Source organism: Hydractinia symbiolongicarpus, chromosome 10 (assembly GCF_029227915.1).
Source record: "Hydractinia symbiolongicarpus strain clone_291-10 chromosome 10, HSymV2.1, whole genome shotgun sequence".
In the NCBI taxonomy this organism is placed as follows: domain Eukaryota; kingdom Metazoa; phylum Cnidaria; class Hydrozoa; order Anthoathecata; family Hydractiniidae; genus Hydractinia; species Hydractinia symbiolongicarpus.
In genome coordinates this window covers 7,833,815-7,853,596 of record NC_079884.1, presented here as the reverse complement: position 1 = coordinate 7,853,596, position 19,782 = coordinate 7,833,815, and the positions used below count along the sequence as shown (strand labels likewise).

Genomic DNA, 19,782 nt, shown 5'->3' with positions numbered 1-19,782 from the left:
TTCTTCTCTAACTAAGTTAAAGTACAAGAAAAGGTGCAAGAAAAGGGAGTTTTAAACATTTTCTTTACCGGCGAGCAAAGTTTTACTACTAAGGGGCTATTTCTTTCATACCTGAGATTTTAATCTGTATGCTCCAACTGCTAAAAGTGCTCTGGTGACCAAAAGCACAGAACCGAATCCAAGTTCTCCAACATTTAAATGTGGTTTTAAAATGTAGGTTATATTTTTTGCATAATTAAGAAACTACGGCTGTTTCAAAAGCGAAAGTGCTAGCGCTTTTTAGCCTTAAGTAAAAAAGAAAGTGTAGAAGATAAAAGAAATGAAGAGGATATATCTGACCTTATTCTACAATTGGTTGCAGCAATAAGTTCTACCGACCGTGTCAATGCTGTGTTAGGATACAAGATATTTTGAGACAGTAATACCCTTGTATACCAATGTATACCGATCTGGATGAACTGCTCCTCGAGCTAGCGTGGGAGATTTAACATAAAATGGTTATTAACACCGATAATTAGCAGTTGAATTTTGTGTTTAAACTTTGGTTAGCCATCGTCCTTCACTTAAAGATAATTACCAAAGTAAAGAATGAACCCTTACTTTCATATCTAAAAATATGGATGCTTGACCTTCGAGCTTCTTCTCCAACTGATTCTCTTAAATTATGCATGTGAATTATTTTGAAGGCAAGGGTAAACCTCTGAGAGCTTTTTAACCAATCTTAGGCAGAGTTCAGTGAAAAACCTAATAATTTTCTTAATCGTTTAAAAGTAAAATTGTCGGGATTCTATACTGAAAGAATCTGTCATTAGGCGTTTTGCGAGAAACGCGCCTTTTCCGCCTTGTTTGTTTGAACAATAGGGTTTTGAATAGAAAATTATCGCGTTGTATCTCTTTCTCTTTTATATCTATGATTTGATTTGGTTATGGTTCAAACTTTAGTTGTTTTAGGAGGTTAACTTCTAACATTATTTTGATGTATTTTTTTTCAATTTATGAAACGTCATTTCTTAAGCATCATTTATATTTGAAAATTGGTAATTATTTATTTGTGATATATGATGATCTTATGTGATAATTTGATAATATACATTTAACAGACTTGTAGCTTTTTATAAATAAAATTAGTGTTGGATGACAAGAATGTTATAAGTAAAAAAAACTATTCTATTTCAATAACAACAGATGTTAAATAATTATTTACATTGTGTACATATACTTGAAAGAATCACATTCAATGAGAAGTGGTGTGTATTATACATGTACAACACCAGGACTTCTTTACTGAGTGAAAAGTCACTAACCTGGAGTTAGAACCTTTTTAAATTTAAGTTCTGGATTTAATAGCTAAAGACAAAGACCATCAAAACTGTGACTCTGTTCGTAACTCGTTGGAATCTCTTTAATCTGCTGTCATTAAATTATATTTAAACATCAAATTTGTTTCGTATGGAGTTGATTCAATAATACCATTATCTAAAGCGTTTATTGCAACAGAACGCAAAGAGGACCAGTGAGAAGATTGAACAGTTGTTGGCCATACTGATGAAAGATTTTCTATACTGCCATGGTTCGTACCCTGCAAAAATAAAGTATATTTAGTACAATTTGCTAGATATGCAATAATCAACATGATTCAGATGTAGAGTTTAAGTAAATAAGAAAGATTTGGTATCAGAGTGAAAAATGATAGTCACAAGATCAGTTTTTTTTATAGTGCTGTTTGCACTATATATAGTTTTGCACTTTAGATAGATTTGTTTTTCTCAATAGTGAATACTGAAATAGGAGTGTCCTATTTAACACTAACAATTGTTATTAAGTAAACACAAATAAAATAAGTTCTCAGTCTTCTTCTCAGTTCTTTTCTTATTTTTACTTTTTGTACCATTATTCCTACCCTTTGAAATGCTTGTAATTTAAATACGCTTTTGTAGACAAGTACCTCATTCTGAAATTTTCGCGACTCCTGGAAGAAAGGATCATACCTTTGTGCAATAATCTTTTATGCAATGCGGATGCTCCTTTGCTATTATTTTTTTGCTATGTTCATTCATTTTATTAATAAAAAACTCATCTTTCACCATCCTTTCACTGGTTGCTTGTAACTGCTCTTCAGAAGTAATTCTCAAAAGTAACTTTTTTATATTTTGTGGCAACTGATATCCAAACGATGTTGATGCATTTAAAAATGATGGTATGATGTTGACTGATTCTTTATACGATGATAAATACATTGGAATATAACGAGAAGAGTCGTTTTGATGAAATGCCAATCCTCCAATAATTTTCAATGCAAACTCGTAAGGTTTGTGTTTTATAATCCCAGAGTGTTCTAAGAGACAAACTATCAACATTATTTATATCTATCAAATTTATGCTTTGCTTACTGTGTTTTTTGTAACTATCGTATAAAAAGTATATCAGCGTTATGTAATTCTCAATAAACATACGACAAGATTTAATTATTTTAATAAATTGCAGTTGGAATAGAAGATTTCTGTATAACGACACATACTAAGCATTAATTTCTTCTCAGTATATGTTCACGTATGTTTTAATTGGATTTCTAAGTTCGGAGAAAGATTTAGTTACTCACCGTTTGTGTTTTCCGTACACATAATAAGAATGTAGTCGCATTTATTAATATGTTTCTGCATATACGAGGCTATTCCTCCGTCTGCATCAATCTCATTTTGCTCAAGTAATGCCATTTTTACATTAACTCCATAAGAACTGAGTACAAACGCAAAATCACGAAGAAATACTTCAAGCAATTCACATCCAGGGCGGTTTAAAATCATAACAGACGTACTAACACTATCTAAAAATAGAAGTCACTACCTTCAACTACTACACTAATGGTTTCTGGTTAAAACAATAGTACAGCTATCGTTACAATAACACTTTTTGCAGAGGATTTTCTTGAAATGCTATACCTGTTTTGATTGGTTGAATAATCCTTTGTGTTTCAACAGAATCTTGCGTGTTTGCATGCGACTTTCTTCTCAAACGAACAACGAAACATGTTACGCTTACAAGTAAAATGAGGGATATTGATACACTGACAAGGACAATGAACAATAAGGAGACTTTTTGAACTTCCTTATTATTTGATTCACTTTGATTTGATTCACTTCGATTTGGTTCACTTCGATTTGATTCACTTCGATTTGGTTCACTTCGATTTGGTTCACTTCGATTTGATTCACTTCGATTTGATTCACTTCGATTTGATTCACTTTGATTTGATTTACCTCCTAGAATTAATTCGCAATTATTCGTTACTTTCAATTTCTTTAACATGTTTATAACTGTGGATGCTTTGAAGTTATGTTTTTCACATTGCTTTTTTGAAAGTTCCATTATTGATAGAGCTAAAAAACAAAAACCATTGAACATGCATAGATTCTTAAGATGCTGCATATTTATCTGAAAAAAACTGTGGGTTAAATTCTTACGTCGCTCTTTGTCAAAACAATGGTTCTGTGACACGAACTTCTTGGCAATGACTAAATAAAAGGTCAAATTTAAATATACTGTCGCAGTATTTCAGAAATAAAATTTAAAACTACAAATATAAAAAATACACATTTATCTGGACATTATGTTAAAAATCAGGAATGGAATTAAAAATTATAGGAATTTATAATTACATGGTAACAATTTCATAAAATAAATTAGTGACGCTCTAATAGATTTATAATTAGTAAGCTGCAACCTTACCGTCCTTTTGAATATACTTTGAAACAGTTAGTTGACAGATACCTAAAAGAAAAATATTATTTGCATTGAGTATTCTCTGAAAGAACCACATCTTTTCATTTCACCATTTTTAAGTCAGTCAAAAGTAACAAGATTTTTATTGTTCAAATAAAAGCTTGGTGCTAAAAATTCAATTCGCACAATGAAAAAAAATATTTACTTGGTGATGTCATAGATTTTGATATGGTGTCTCCGGTTGGTAGCAATGTGGCATGAAATACGTAGTCTTCAGTTGGGTAGAATGGAAATACAAATTCTACATAATTCTGTATTAAATAAGAACAAAAACAGTATTAAAACTACAATCTTTATTGCAATTTAGATTAGTTTTTTACAATCTTTATTGCAATTTAGATAAGTTTTTTATTTCTGCGCTAACCAGTGCTGCAAACATATCCTTCGCAGTAAGGTTAAAAGGACTAGTGATTAAACGATTTAGCACATGTATATTCATTCAACATTTGCACTATATCAAATATTTTTGGAATAATACTACCTGTTTTTGTTTTTGAAGAGAAATTATTTTTTTAGTAACTTTGTGACCAGGAGGTAACTTTCCAGAATTCATCGATAAATGTTAATAAATTTTAAAACAAAACCATATGATCCGTGAAGACGCCATTAAGACGTCAATATATACGATTTTGGTTCACGATGGGAAACAGGATTTATATTAGGTGCTCGTGGATATGCTGGTGAAACAGCTTGTAGAAACGCCGGTGAAAACACCGGTGAAAATGCTGGTGGGATTGCTGGTGGGATTGCTGGTGGGATTGCTGGTGGAAATGCCGGTGAAAAAGCTGGTGAAAAAGTTGGTGGAAATGCTGATGGAAATTCTAGTGGAAAAGGTAATGGAAATGCTGGTGAAAATTCTGGTGGAAACGCTGGTGGAAAAGTTGGTGAAAAAGCTGGTGAAAACACTGGTGAAAATGCTGGTAGAGCTGCTCGTGGAAATGCTGGTGGAGGTGAAAAAGCTCGTGGAAATGCTGGTGGAAATGCTGGTGGAAATGCCGGTCGAAACGCTGATAGAAATTCTTAAATGAATTCTTAACTGAGGCTTTCAAAATTAAATTAAAGCATTTAAATACCTGTTTAATATTCTGATATTCGCATTTGTCAACAAAACCATCGGTTGTTCCGTAATATAAAATAACTCCCCAACAGCCTGAAAAAACTGTTCATAAAGTTGTTGCTTAAATTATTGTTAAAAATTTTTTCAAGTTACTATAACGGATAAGAATTACATACTTTTTCTTCCCTGTAAGTTGGATGTTAAATTTACGTGTATGACGTAATGATAACTGTCGACTTTTTTATATCCATTGAGGTAAAAAGTTTTTACTGTTGGAGAGCCTGTGCATGTCACATTATAATCTTCATCGCATACTTGTTTTATTTTAGAAACATTTGATGGTGATAATGAACATTCTTCTAAACGGAAAAAAATAGTGATGGGTGATAAACCTAAAGGTGGATTTTTAAATGTTGTTCTGGTTAAAATCAGGTTCGTCGTTTTTCGCTACATATAGATACAAACATCAACATAGTCACGAAATGACAGTCCCCATTTTTTGCGATAGCCCATCAAGTTAGTGCTTAAAATAATTTGGTCAGAAATTTCTGAGAAACATACATCCCGCATTCGGCACCCACCTTTGGCAAGGCGTTCTGTTATTTTTAACTAATAAGACGGAATCATCAATGCAGAGAAAGACGTAGTCTTGCTCTTTTCGAGATATTAATTGTGAAAGCAAAATAACTATTGAAAGATCTGCATATTTAAGAATTGGTTTATTCGATATGAACATCAGACTTCTTGCGTCTCATTGCTTTTGCCACATGTAGACTATAACCTTTTTGTTATCTGCATATTTGTGTTTGTTGTCACAATTTGTCATTGAAAGTAACCAATATTTATATTTAGGCGGTCATTGGTTACTTTCATAAAGAAAAAAGGACACAATCTGGGCTACTGTGTTCATGCAGCTTCTCTTGTTTGTTTTTCAAAACGTTTGGGCTACTTGAATTGATGCTGCACTAATTTTTGGCTTATGTAATAAGTTATTTATCTAAATTCTCCGTTAATTACAAGGCATAATATTTTCTTCCAGATGTGCCAAATTCTGTCATGAATGAGATGCGTAGCGAACCGAAATCCGCTTAAACAAGGAAATCGCGATATTGCCCTTGTTAATGAAGTTTTGTAGTAAAAAGATTATTGTCATAAACATTATTATTTGGGACAAAAACCCTCTTCGCGACGAAAGTTATTTGTCGACGGTTTTACAGCCTGTTAAGATTCCGGGCACGTACAGCAAACATTGATGTACAAAATAAAAAAAATTCGGTTCTGAAATTGTCGAGCTAAAAGATTTGACTACTTACTTTTACCAGACGCTTCTTGTAATTGAGAATGGTATTGTGAACAGTTCGTTTCTAGAAGCAAATCGTCATTATCAACAAAAACAAAAACAAAAACAAAAAAAACAACTGCAAATGCCTTACCTTTTTTATTTGCATTCTTTAATCCCTGTAAGAGATAAAATAAATTTGTGTTTAAAGATGTTTAGTGTAAACAAGATGGCGGGAGCTGCTTAAGCTATTTGGCTATTAAAAAGGTGCAATTACACACCCAATTCTGTTGTCAACAGAAAATACCTTATTTACAGGGGAGAGTCAACGATATTAGAAATCATATGGTGATTGGTTTTTGTCATCTGCTTTTGTTGGACATTATATAAACGGGGAATTTAGTATCAATAAAAGGCTTCATTATTGTTTTGGTTATACCATGGAAAAAGAGCTTGAGAAGGTTACTCATGCTCCAATTGGATATATTCACATATTCACTCGTGCCATAGTTTGACATATGCACAAGGTTTTGGAGTTGCGCATGTTGTGACTTAGTTCTTAATTGTTCAAAGGAATGCAATAAAAAAGATCACAGATTGTTTTTGCTATTGACTGTCCAATAAAATATTACTTTTCAAACTTTTTTGTCATTTCCTCTTTGACACGATCTTCTCGCTTAGTGTCTTTTCCATCTGAAATAAATTTGTTGTTTTTTCATTTTGATTTCCGCCCTTTTGAATTTGACCACGTGCATTATAGTTCTTTACCACAATCCTATCATAGGGGTTATCTCTACAAAATCGGCATAGAACTTGGATTTACCATCATCAATAAAATAAAATAACAATAAATGCATTTCATTGCAATAAAATATTGTACTAGATCAACTGATTCCAAGCTGAATGAGTGTTAAATATACCACTTCGGACGTAATTAGTTAGGAGTTAGATACTAATACTATCCTCGCTACAAACTTTCTCCCCTCGAAATGAAGTATTAAGGCATAATTTTTATGTGTTTAGGGACAATTTTAGATCATAGTCCAAGTTTCTTCAAGTACCAAAATAATGAGTGGTTAAGAGCACTATTTTGTCAAGGTACAAAAATGTAGCTAAGCACCAAAAGAATTTCTGCATAAGGTTCTAGTTCCTGATATACCGACTGGTCCAGTGGCAAAGCGTTTGCTTCCACTGCGGGATGTCTTTGTTTCAAACCCCGGCAAGTCATGTCAGACACTACAAAAGTGTGAATCTATCCTTTCTGCTCAGCGTTCCCCTTGAGAAAAGAATAGATATCTTAGGCGGTTGTCTAGTTGAGCGGTTGCTGTGTTCGCACGACTTTCGTAGCTCAAATGGGAGCTTTAAATGCACTAGTACCTCCTTCGCAGGACCCTCCTTTATCGGCAGTACCAATAGGAACTGAAGAGGCTATCCTGGGTACACAGTTTCAATAATGTTACATGTCATCCGTATTTTTCGTCAACTTTTTATCTAGGTTTCTCTTCAACTTATGGTGTGATTTGTTTTGCTTTTTGCACAAATCTTACTTTGACTTAAAAACGGAAGCGCTAATTTCCTTTTTTAGCCCTATCTGTGTGCTTGTTTATCTTTACTTTGCTTTTCACACACTATACGCAAGCAAGGACATATTATGTTATCTGTTTCTTAGCAACTGAAATTATACGTCGGCATGCTGAGCTATTTTAAGCCTTGCATCGCATTAATAGCTGGCACGTTTGATTTTAATAAAATCAGATTTCTATTGCCCGCCCACAAAAGAATTCCTTGTGATTATTTTTTGTTTAGTTTATCTACTCAGTAGGGAAGAAGTAACCTTTTTAACCTTTCTTTGTTCCTCAGCAAAACTTAATCAATCAAAAGGGTGAATTAACATGCTCCACAAGCGTCCGCACAACTAATTTTATAGAAATTTGAGTGACGTCTGTTGGACGCTAAATTTTATTGCAAAATACATTCCACTACGTTTTATTTACTCTACATGCTTTTTATTTATTCTTTGTATATAAATATTATTTACCTACAATAGTCTTTTCAATTCCTATCCGAATTGTTATCCACGTTTCCGCTAAGACGTACAAACGCTCAGCTAGACGGCAGGGGCGGATCCAAACCCCGTCAATTGGGTCAAAGGACGGGGTTTAAAAATAACAAGTATAGTTTATCTAATTTTCAAATATTTAGTACTAACCAGTAATATTTGGGGCGTGTAATAATGTATTCATTTGAGCGCTCATCAATATAAAAATTAATAATATTGCCGCCGCTGTTGCTGCCGTGATGGCGGATAGAAAAATATGGACCCCGCCCTGCAGGTTTTTGCCGGAGCAATGAGGTTATTCTTAACTCTTATTGGTCTAGATTGCCGGGTTTGCAGGAGAAGAACACCGGCAGGATTTGATTGGTCAATACAGAAGTTTTCTTAAGTTGTGATTGGCTAAAAACAATACCCTGCAAAAGCCAAAATGCTCACGCTGGTCTTCATCTTCATATCTTCCTCAACATCATTGCTCAACATGGCGTTTAGTTCAGTGAGAGATGATGTTTTGAAATTATTTCAAGACGAAGATTTGCAGAAATTGATTGAAATATTAAATATTTATTCTGAGAAATGGATAAATTCAAATAAAAATGTGTTTTTAAACACAGAACAGCTTTATGCTGTACTTTCTTGTGGAGAAATTGGTGTGAATGAAGATGCTTTGAATTATCTTCCTGCATCAGTTTCTTCCAAGAATTGTGTTGCATTGAGGTAAGATTTTATTTTCTGTAATTTCCATTTCTGATTTTTGCTGACCATTTGTTACCATAGTAATTAAGTGTACATCACTGTCATCACCATGAACTACTTATGGCTAGCTAGCTAGCTACATGTATTCGTGGTTTTTGTTGTGATTATTACTCTTGGAGAGCTAGCAACCGTATCTATAGTAGATAGATAGATAGATAGATAGATAGATAGATAGATAGATAGATAGATAGATAGATAGATAGATGTGCATATTTTACATGGCTAGCCTCACAAATATCGAGGGATATACCCTGTCTATTATTTCCAGAATGGCCATGGCGTAGATGGAGAGTCGAGTATTTAATGCTCATTTTGAGCTACGCAGACCCAATTAGAGCCCGCGCTCTACTAGACAACTCCCGGCAACATCCAACGGCCCACACAGTGTGCCATCTTCCCAATTTCCCTCACATGGCTTGGGTTAACCCGGGGCTATGGTAACATTCACTCGCCCATGTTGAATCGCCGTCAAGAGGAATCGAACCCCGGTCTCCCGCACAGAGTACGAGAGCTATAACCACTAATCTACGGCGCCACATAACCACTAATCTACGGCGCCACAAGCTAGCTGGCATGTGTGTGTGTGGAATTAATAATGGTTTTGATTCTTCTCAAAATGTTAAAACTTAGTGTCTTTGCTCTGAGGAGTGAATTCTCTTTAATTTCTCTAAGAAATATTTATTTATTTTTCACTGTTTAGGTCCGAATCATCTGGAAATTGCTTGTTTAGCTCCATATCCTTATGTCTGGTAGGTGATAATAGTTTGACACAACAGTTAAGGCTACTTGCTTGCATTGAACTTTTTGTCAATTCTGAGTATTATAGTTCTCACCCCAATTTATTTGTTGACAAATATCCATCTTTAAGTCCATCAAATATTTTAGCAATGTCAGTATCTCATGCTGCTGTTGATACTAATTTTAAGGCTGCTGAACTTGTCAAAGCTGAGGCTACTTTATGTTTGAAAAACATGAACCAGTGGTCTGGTTTTCTCTTTGTTTTGTCATTGTCTTCTATAATTCGCAGAAATATTATGTGTTATTATCCTGATTGTGGTCCTCTCAAATACAAAGAAATATTCAATAAAAAGGTTTTTCCACGTGTGCCAAAGGTTGATGAAACTTGCTTCCATATTTTGTTTTGTTATGAAGGTCATCTCATTTCAGATCTTGCTTTTAAACATAATCACTATGTGCCACTTTTATTTACTTCTAAGGAATTAATTTATAAGCCTCTATTTAAGAAGAAATGTATGTCTACCAATGTTTCTGGATTCTTTCAAAAGAAAATTGATTTTAAACCTGTCACCAAGAATAAGCTTATTTTACCAAAGGTATCTCTTCCTCAGCAATTGCCTACATCAAGTCAGGATCCCCAAGCAATAATAAAAGGTACTAATAATACACCTTCAAGCAACATTTCAAATCCTTCTACTTCTTCTGTATCTAATGTTTTTAGTAATCTTTTACAAAATAGTACTAGCCATGAACCTAATTTTTTCCCAAACAATAACAAATCAGTCATAACATCAAAAATAGTTGATTCCCTTCCACAAAATTTTGATGTAACTGATGTTGCATATTACAGACTTCGTGTTAAAGAAGGGATGACAGACAAACAAATTTTCGATCTAATAAATCAGACTTTTTCCCCTTCTGCAGATTATACCTACCCTAAAACTTTAAAACGTCAGTTCCGTTCAAAGTGGTTGAAAGATTACCCTTGGCTTCGCTACTCACCAGCTTATGATGGGGCTTTTTGTTTACCCTGTGTTCTTTTTGGATCAAAGTTCCCTGACAAATGTGGTAAAATTCAAAACCTTTTTTTACAACCTTTTACAAAATGGAATGATGCAACTAGATCTTTTAATCAACATCAATCCACAAAGAATGGTTTACATGAATTTACTTCCACTGTTTTTAATAATTTCATTAGTCAGATGTTATCTAAATCCCAGCCCATCAATGTTTTAGTCAATGATCAGCTACAACAGAAAATAAACAAAAATAGAGAAGTTTTGAAATCTATTGTTGATACCATCATTTTATGTGGTCATACCAATTCAGCTTTGCGGGGACATAGGAATGATGGGAAATATCTCCCTGAGGCAGGAGGCTATGCTAATCAAGCCGGGGTTGGAAATTTTCATAAGTTTTTAAACTTTTCAATTCGCAGTGGCAATCAACTATTAAAAGATCATTTAGAGTCCAGTGCTAAAAATGCCAGGTATATTTCTAAAACAGTGCAGAATGACTTAATTGGATGTTGTGGTCAAGAAATTACTAATGAAATCATTTCTGAGGTTAAAGTAAATAAGTTTTATTCCATAATTGCAGATGAAGCATGTGACTCATCAACTAAAGAGCAAATGGCTCTCATTTTAAGATATGTTGATAGCACTTGTGAAATAAAAGAGGACTTCATTCGTTTTTTACACTGCTCTGAAGGATTATCTGGTGCTGATCTCTTCAGTACAATTATGAAATGTTTAAAAGAAGATCTAGGGCTTGACATAATGGATTGCAGAGGACAGGGCTATGATGGTGCTGGGTCAGTTTCTGGTCACATTAATGGTCTATCTTCTCATATTTTAAGACTTAATTCAAAAGCCATTTATACACATTGTCACTCTCATAAACTTAATTTAACAGTGTGTGATTCCCTAGACATACTGTTAGTGTCAGAAGTGTTTGATAAAGTGAAGGAATTGTCATACTTTTTCAATTTGTCTGAAACAAGACAAAAGGTTCTGCAAAAGTTTGTTGTTGAGTGTAAGCCTGATACCTCAAAATCTAAGTTGAAAGATATTTGTAGGACAAGGTGGGTTGAACGAATCGATGGTCTAGAAGACTTTTTGAAATTGTACACAACCATTGTGAAATGTCTTAAATATATGTCTTCTTCTGATTGTATGTGTAACAGAGATACAAAGTCTAAGGCTTCAAGTTTTGTCAATTTAATTTCCAGATTTGATTTTTTAATTTCTTTAGTGTGTACTACCAAAGTTCTGTTGGTGACTCTTCCTGTCACACGAAATTTACAATCTAAATCTATAGATATTCTTAAAGGTATCAATTTAATTTCTGCATTGAAAAAAGAGTTAATTGATACTAGAAATTCTGTTGATGCATTTCATAATAATGTATTTTCTGAGGCAGTTGCTATTGCAAATGAGCTGGATGTAACCATTAAAGCACCAAGAATTTGCAAAACACAAATCCATAGGTCAAACACTCCCTTTGACTCAGTATCTGATTATTTTAAACGTTCAGTAACAATACCACTTCTAGATTTTCTTAATACTTCTATAAGTAAGCGCTTTCAACCTGAAACAGTTGCTGCTTACAAAGGATTGGCATTAATTCCATCTCATTTATTTTTCCTTAAAAGTCAGGGTAAAGACTGGAAAAACGAAGTTCAAGATTTTGTTACATTTTATACGTCTGATTTTCTTAGTGTTAATGCCCTTCAATCTGAACTGTCGCTCTGGGAAAAATATTGGGAAGAATATACTGATACTCTCCCTGATAGCATATCCTTGGCATTAAAAGCAGTTTCTTTCCCTGGTTTTGAAAATATAAAAATAGCCCTACGTATTCTTGGGACTCTTCCTGTTACTTCCTGTGAGAGTGAAAGGAGTTTCTCTGCATTAAGAAGGTTAAAAGAATACGCACGGAGTACCATGACCAATGATCGTTTAAATGGGTTAGCATTGTTATATATCCATCAAGAAATTATCCCTGACAAAGATAAAGTCATTGATAGATACGCTCTTTCAAATCGTAGGCTTGAATTTTAATTGTTATGTATATTTGTTGCAAAGGTTGGTATTATATTATACTATTGGTATTCTTAAAAAATTAATTTAATAGAAAATATGTTTATCAAAATTATTAAAACACTTATATTAATAGTACTTTGTCACTTTGATTGTTAACATATTTCGTGTTCCATTTCCATTTTTTTAGTCCATAGTTCATTTTCATTTAATTGACAACTGTCAAGAAATAGTAGAACATAGTTGCAGGGACTATGGGGTTACTCAGTTGTCATTTTATCCTGCATTCATTTTTATTCATATCAAACCATTTCATTGCAATATTCATTATCATTTAATTGGCAACTGTCAAGAAATAGTAGAACATAGTTGCAGGGACTATGGGGTTACTCAGTTGTCATTTTATCCTGCATTCATTTTAATTTATATAAAACCATTTCATTCCAATATTCATTATCATTTAATTGAAAACTGTCAAGAAATAGTAGAACATAGTTGCAGTTGTCAAGTTATCCTGTATTTTTTAAATATAAATATGCCAATGACAGCTAAATTTTTCTCTATTTTTTCCTCATCATTGTATCTTGTTATCTTAATTCTTTACTTCTTTTTTATTTGGCTGTCCATGTCTGGATGACATTTTTTGTTATCCTAGGCATGCTGATGAGCTCTGATATTGAGCGAAACGGCCTATTAACATCTATAAATTATATGAGATAATCTTGTTTCTTTAGTTCATAGGCTTCATATATAACAATAGAAACTCAGCAAGAAAGAGAAGCAACCAAACAACATTGTTGAAAAGATGACACGGTAACGATTTTCGTTTTATGCTGTATGAATGACAAATAGCCTTTTTATTTTCAAAATAATTTACAATTTAGATGCGGGAATGTTGTTTTCAGACAATCTAGGATCCTCCAATGTTTAAAAATTTTCTGGGCCCTCAGGCCCAACCATGGTGGGCCTTCGCGTGTCACTAATATAAGTACATTTTATGACGGGGTACATCAGAAATCCTAGATCCGCCCCTGAGACGCCTACATCACCATTTTATTTTCATATTTGTTTGAACTATGAAAAGTGAGTTAAGATACGGTGGAACTTATCTGATGCAAACAACTCTATGAGAGAAACCGTTTCTTTCACAGCACAACAGTTTACACTTTTTTTTGACTGTTTCATAACTCATTAAAAACACAAGCTGACTCTAATGCAATAATTTATAGTATGGAGCTTCTACTACTTATTCTAATTTTATTTATCCCGAATATTTAAAAAAAAAATTGCGAAACAAAATTGTTGGAGAATTGAGAAATGTATAACATCGCGTGTAAGTATGAAAGATTTCCAAATCAAGAGGAAAAAACTGCACTTATATAGTAAGATCAACGTGATAAATAAAGATTGCCAATAGCTAAAAAATATGAAAAAAGAACAGCAGAAAGGCAGAGAACTTCAAAGAACCAGTCGCTGCCCTTGTGCGAAACTTATAGTTGGTCGAAAATTTACTGTAGAAAAAATAAAGAACAAACCGTAAATGATCAAATAAGCGCCCCGGGCGGTTATTTAAAATTTGTGTATTTAAATAGGGCGCTTATTTAAAATGGGGAGGTTTATTTAAAAAAGGATGGTTAGTACATTGCAAGGAGGATACTAAATTTGCTATAATAAGGAGCACATAAAAAATTATAAGAATTACAAATCTAACCTTTTTTATCGATTACACTTTGGGTTTACACTTTGGGCTTACACTTTGGGCTTGCAATTTGGTTTTACACTTTCGGTTTACATTGGTATTAAATTGATATTCTTTAATAAAATCAACTTGATAGTTTTAAACGCTAACTATTCTTAAAATGATTGTTTGATTGATCAATTAAATTATCGTCCCGAAATAGCAATTTAAATGTTTGACTCAAAAAATTTGTCCGCTATCTTGCTTCTTAGTATAGCCCGTCTATGTTTGTTGACATTCTCGTTAATTATTTCGTCTTTTTTTCACTTGTTTTGACGAGTTTTTTTCTTTTACTTACATTAAAGAACATGAATCTTAGTAACTTAGAAGTGGTCACTTAGGCTCGTTTAAAGTTCCATTAAAGTTAATTTTTTGCCATTTTAGTAGGTAAAATTTTGAATATTTAATTTGGCACGTCGTACCCAACAGTGGTGTGTCATGCTTTCTCACTAAAATCTGTCTCCTCCACTTTTATTATTGTTGTGTCGAAAGTCTAAAAAAATTTACAATCCTAATTGACCATAATTCCCGCACCATTTAAAATCTTATTGACAATCCTTCGAAAAAGCTTGTAAATATAATCATCTTTGTTTCAAAGTCGTACTGTAAAAAGAAGCTGGCCCGTACCGGCTACTGTAGATGTGGTTATTCCATAATGGCGAAATGACGACAGCATATTATAACAAAAAGAGAATGCGATTTAATATGGTAATAAAAAGTGAATATGTGTGCGCTGCGGAAGAAAATAAAGTCATTGTTTTTCTTTAAATTTCCCAATGTTCGTTTAATCTGGTGTGGAAAATGCAGACCTTACGTCTAATTCGTAAACAAAATAAGCTTCAAACCACACAAGGGAAGTGGAATTTAAAAAATGGGATGATATCAGCACTTGTTATTGAACCCTTGATTAGGTTTGGTCTTATCTCCAAAGTTGATCAACTAAGAAGTCTAAAGGATTTAAAGTTGTATTTATGAATAGATTTATAATTATAAACGCTGATCTCGCCAATTAGTGGGATGCATCATATCTTTATGAACACATCTAACAATCCGTGTTTATTGTAGATGGGATACATAGATTGCAAATGTATTGATAAGGCTACTACATGATTTGTTGTGGATCTCGATCTCGAACAAACTTTAAAAAATGGTGAAATTCGAAAACTTGGAAAACCCTTAATTGCTATCCAAAAGACTTGTTTCATGTCTCAGTACGAGAGAAATAAACCGAACAGTTGACTTGTGTGATTTCCGCTTTTTTCCTATACTTATAAATATATTGCATAGCGTAGCAAACTTGGAGAAATAACAAATTATGTTTAAGGCTCCATCTATAAAAAGATGGTAGCGCAGTACACTGCACGGGATTTTGTTAACAAACAAAGTTTATCTAAACAAAATAAAAGTTTTGAAAAAAAGATAGCTGTCACCCAACAATTTATTAAACGTTAAAAAATGTTTTTTTTACCACTTCTTGTAACGAAATTAATGTACAAATTATATTACAAATTTTCGGAGTTAGCGCAGCCATATTTAATTTTCCCACAAGTAGTGTAAGTTGGACTTAAATATGGCTGCGCTGATTCCTAAATTGCGTACTGTTAACAGTAGCTATATACACTTTTTTATCTAAAGTTAAGAAACTTAAAGAAGATGCCTATGCATTCAGTATATATAAAGTCAAACAAAATTAAAATCAAACCACATAAACATCTCATTTCTTTCATGAGCACGTCATTAGCGGGGTTGAAATTTTCTTCATATAACCACAGTTCTTAACAGAGTGATTTTTAGTTAAAAGCGCAGCGACATTTTTGCCACTTGTACCACCTGAAATTTTAACCCGGGCTGAAATTCTCTATGTAATTACCCCCTAAATCAGAGTCAATTAATATGCCAAGATATTCCTTTATGTTAACATTGATGTACTCACTTATAGCTCTGTTTAAAGATATCTTTTGCTGATTAAAACCTATTCCGATTGGATATGCAGTTTGTCCCCTCTTATATTTAAATTTTATTAATAGACTCAAAAAATGACCAAATTATCTTGAAATAGAAATATTGATAAGTATCTTTGTTAGACATATAACAACAACAAGTCATGTTCGTGTTGTTTTTGTAGTAAACAACAAAAGGGAAAGCTATGAAAGAACAGAATAAAATCAATGACGCATGAATCATAACGGAGGCGGTAATAAAAGGATTAATAACAAGAGCTCCTAGTATCGTTATGTATTCTGGATTAACCTATCCAAACGATTCCAACTGCGAACTTATGAAATATCGTCTGACTATTTCAATGTAGATTAAAGTTGTAGATTGAGCACATGCTAACATTTTTAAATATTAATTTTAATTTAATTTTCTATTTGTAACATAAAGACAATTACAAAACCGGAAAAAGTGACAGACATTTGTACTCGCAGGTATCACTGGTATTAAACTGATTCAACGATAAAAGCTAAATTGTGGAAATGTGAAAGAAAACAAAAAAGAACACATTCCGTTGAAGCAAGTAATACAAATAAACTGGATTGTTTTTTTATAAATTTCTGTAAGTTGATTACGGTAGCGATAATTCCTGACTAATACATTCTGATGAAAAATTACTTTTAGCTGTCTAACAAAATTATTTTTATTTCTAGTTTGTAATTTTCAGTGGAGGTCACAATAAAACAAAGGAATTTGACTTCCATTTTGGTTTACAAGCAAAAGAACGGAATAGCTAAAAAATTAAAATTAAATAGCCTATACACAAATTATACTAATTTTTCAAATTTATGTATTCTTTTGGGGGGAAACAAAACATCGCTTTCGGAAAGCGGAATTTTGACCTGGTTGAGTCACAGACAAACTTTGTGCTTTAATATAAGAGGGGTGTATTGTAAATATATTTTGCAACACTTTGCTTTTTACTTCAGTGTGGTAATGCTAAAAATAATTTTGCTAGATAGCTAAATATAATTAGAATTTTTCATACGAATGTATTAGTCACGAACTATCGCTACCGTAATCAACTTACAGAAATTTATAAAAAAACAATCCAATTTATTGGTATTACTTGTTTCAACACCAATTAGTTGCTCTATACAATAACACTTCCGTCAGTGTGTGAATACCTTATTTGCTTAAAAGAGAAGTTTTTTGACGATTATATTTCATTTTTTTACTACAACTTTAATTTCTATTAGTACGACAACCGAAAAGGTCCTTAGTGTGGAAATGCTCTTAGGTAAAGCTTCCAGAAGTGTTGTAAGTATCACCAAAGCTAAAGCAGACAACTAAGTCGGAGATCCTACTTTTAAGCTGAGGGGGAGGGGCGTAACATAAATAATTGTTTTTTATTAGCATTCTGCTGCTATGAGTCGACTTTGAACCTGCGATCTACAAAGCGGACACTCTTTGTACGTGATTTATATTATATGCGATTGTCCTTACATCGTCCTTACATCGTCCTTACATCGTCCTTACCATCGTCCTTACATTGTTCTTACATCGTCCTTACATCGTCCTTACATCGTCCTTACATCGTCCTTACATCGTCCTTACCATCGTCCTTACATCGTCCTTACATCGTCCTTACCATCGTCCTTACATCGTCCTTACATCGTCCTTACATCGTCCTTACCTCGTCCTTAAATCGTCCTTACATCGTCCTTAAATCGTCCTTACATCGTCCTTACCATCGTCCTTACATCGTCCTTACATCGTCCTTACATCGTCCTTACATCGTCCATCCAAGATAACGGCTAATCCGATTTGTTACCTCAATTTCCACATTAACAACAAGTCATTAAGGAGCATTCTTTGCATCTTTACAAATATTGATAAAAAACCCTGCTAATCACTGCCCGTATGATTATTTATTTATTTATTTATTTATTTTTTCGTTTATTCTTAGGAACGTTTTAAGAATATTGTGAAACAGAAGAAAGAACAATATTTTCGATATTTTTTATTACATTAGGTGTAAGGACACCAAAAAACTGATGCTACCTTTTTGTTTTGGTTTCTGTCTTTTGAAGATGAGGTGTTAGATACAAACATTATATACGGAACGCATAGTGACCCTTGACGATGTTCAAAGGTCGCTAACTAAATAAAAAAGAGAAATTACCTTTACATTACAGGCACTGAGGAGTAATAAGGTGTACCAGATCACCATATTCATTTTGTTGTTGTGTGATGCAACGTCTATGTGATTTGCGGTTTGTTTCAATGTTGATGGTATGTTAACTTTAGAAGCAATAATTCCCTATATAATTGCAAGCAATTAAATTTAAGCTTTATACCTGACTGCAATAATATCTAAATTTTTAGTAATACTCCACTTCCGTTTGTTTGTAAAATGCAAAAGCGATTACACGCTTTTTTAATAAAACAACATGATTTTAGCAATGGCACGAGTCTGAAGTAATAAAAACAAGACAGTCCATGGATGATCAAGCAAGAAATCTAAAATATTGGTTAAAAAAAAATTTTTTTTTACCACAAGTAAATTACCTCAATTACTAGAAAAGAACAAAGCTTTTTTGATATAAAGCGGTAACTTATCTGCGTTTTTGCGATCACTAGTATTCATGATGAGTCAAACTTTTAATAAATTGGATCGTTGTTATAACGATATGAAAACAACAAATCCAGACTGAGTCCACTAGTTTGTGTTTTCAGTGATATTAAAATGGACCACCATGTAGAGTTTCCACATCTATTCATATCATAAGCATTAGGGTATTTCAATGTCATGCAAAAATCCAAGGATGACACCCTTACAATTATTTTAGTCCAAATGAGTGCATAAGTCCCGTAATCCGATCAATGATTAACCTGTTATTCATTGTTATGTGAAAATATATCTGAGAACTCCTCCTTAAATGTTGTTAGTATTGTAAGATGCTTTACTTTTTATTCTTTCTTACATATGCTTGAAAACAGGGGGGGGGGGGGGGGGGGGGGGTGGCAATTTGATTTTATCGATGTACAATATTCACAGGGGTATACAAGAATCTCTACTTCAAAAAACATTTTACGCTGACAAAACATTGCGCTGACATTTGTCAGTTGTATTTCAACTTCATTTTTGTTGTTGTCTTTTTTTCCTTGCTACACAAGATTTTGTCATTTTTTGCTGTATAAATTTTGAAGACTTGAAAATAAATTAAATTTTAGGCACTTTGACTCACTTGTCCATGGATAATCAGGCAAGAAATCTAAAACATTGGTTAAAAAAAATTTTTTTTTGCCACAAGTAAATTACCTCTATTAATAGAAAAGAATACGGCTTTTTTGATATAAAGCGGTAACTTATCTGCGTTTTTTGTGTTCACTAGTATTCAT

General features: G+C 33.1%; 2 protein-coding genes across 3 annotated transcripts; one reads left to right on the top strand and one right to left on the bottom strand.

Moving 5' to 3' along the window:
* Nucleotides 1-1,153: 1,153 nt before the first annotated feature.
* LOC130662360 (uncharacterized) lies at nucleotides 1,154-19,126 on the bottom strand. 2 transcript variants are annotated; one of them, XM_057461208.1, is made up of 12 exons: nucleotides 18,563-19,126; nucleotides 6,271-6,295; nucleotides 6,151-6,201; nucleotides 5,014-5,196; nucleotides 4,854-4,939; nucleotides 3,926-4,031; nucleotides 3,727-3,768; nucleotides 3,462-3,512; nucleotides 2,940-3,377; nucleotides 2,600-2,824; nucleotides 1,989-2,335; nucleotides 1,154-1,579 (listed from the first exon to the last, which is right to left on the bottom strand). In XM_057461208.1, the coding sequence occupies exons 1-12, from the start codon at nucleotides 18,614-18,616 to the stop codon at nucleotides 1,403-1,405; spliced, it is 1,785 nt and encodes a 594-aa protein (XP_057317191.1). In that variant the 5' UTR covers nucleotides 18,617-19,126; the 3' UTR covers nucleotides 1,154-1,402. The 2 variants fall into 2 exon arrangements, with proteins under 2 accessions (XP_057317191.1, XP_057317192.1); XM_057461209.1 differs by having other exon boundaries at nucleotides 4,854-4,930.
* Nucleotides 8,239-13,962, top strand: LOC130662356 (52 kDa repressor of the inhibitor of the protein kinase-like). Its single transcript, XM_057461204.1, has 2 exons — nucleotides 8,239-8,886; nucleotides 9,626-13,962. The coding sequence occupies exons 1-2, from the start codon at nucleotides 8,600-8,602 to the stop codon at nucleotides 12,723-12,725; spliced, it is 3,387 nt and encodes a 1,128-aa protein (XP_057317187.1). The 5' UTR covers nucleotides 8,239-8,599; the 3' UTR covers nucleotides 12,726-13,962.
* Nucleotides 19,127-19,782: the final 656 nt, after the last annotated feature.

Coding starts and splice junctions, on each gene's coding strand:
- LOC130662356 (XM_057461204.1), top strand. CDS start 8,600: ATGCTCACGCTGGTCTTCATCTTCATATCTTCCTCAACATCATTGCTC. Junction 8,887..9,625: donor AAGAATTGTGTTGCATTGAG/GTAAGATTTTAT, acceptor TTCACTGTTTAG/GTCCGAATCATCTGGAAATT.
- LOC130662360 (XM_057461208.1), bottom strand. CDS start 18,616: ATGAATATGGTGATCTGGTACACCTTATTACTCCTCAGTGCCTGTAAT. Junction 5,197..6,150: donor ACAAGAAGCGTCTGGTAAAA/GTAAGTAGTCAA, acceptor TTTTCCGTTTAG/AAGAATGTTCATTATCACCA. Junction 1,580..1,988: donor TAAAAGATTATTGCACAAAG/GTATGATCCTTT, acceptor TTATTTTTGCAG/GGTACGAACCATGGCAGTAT.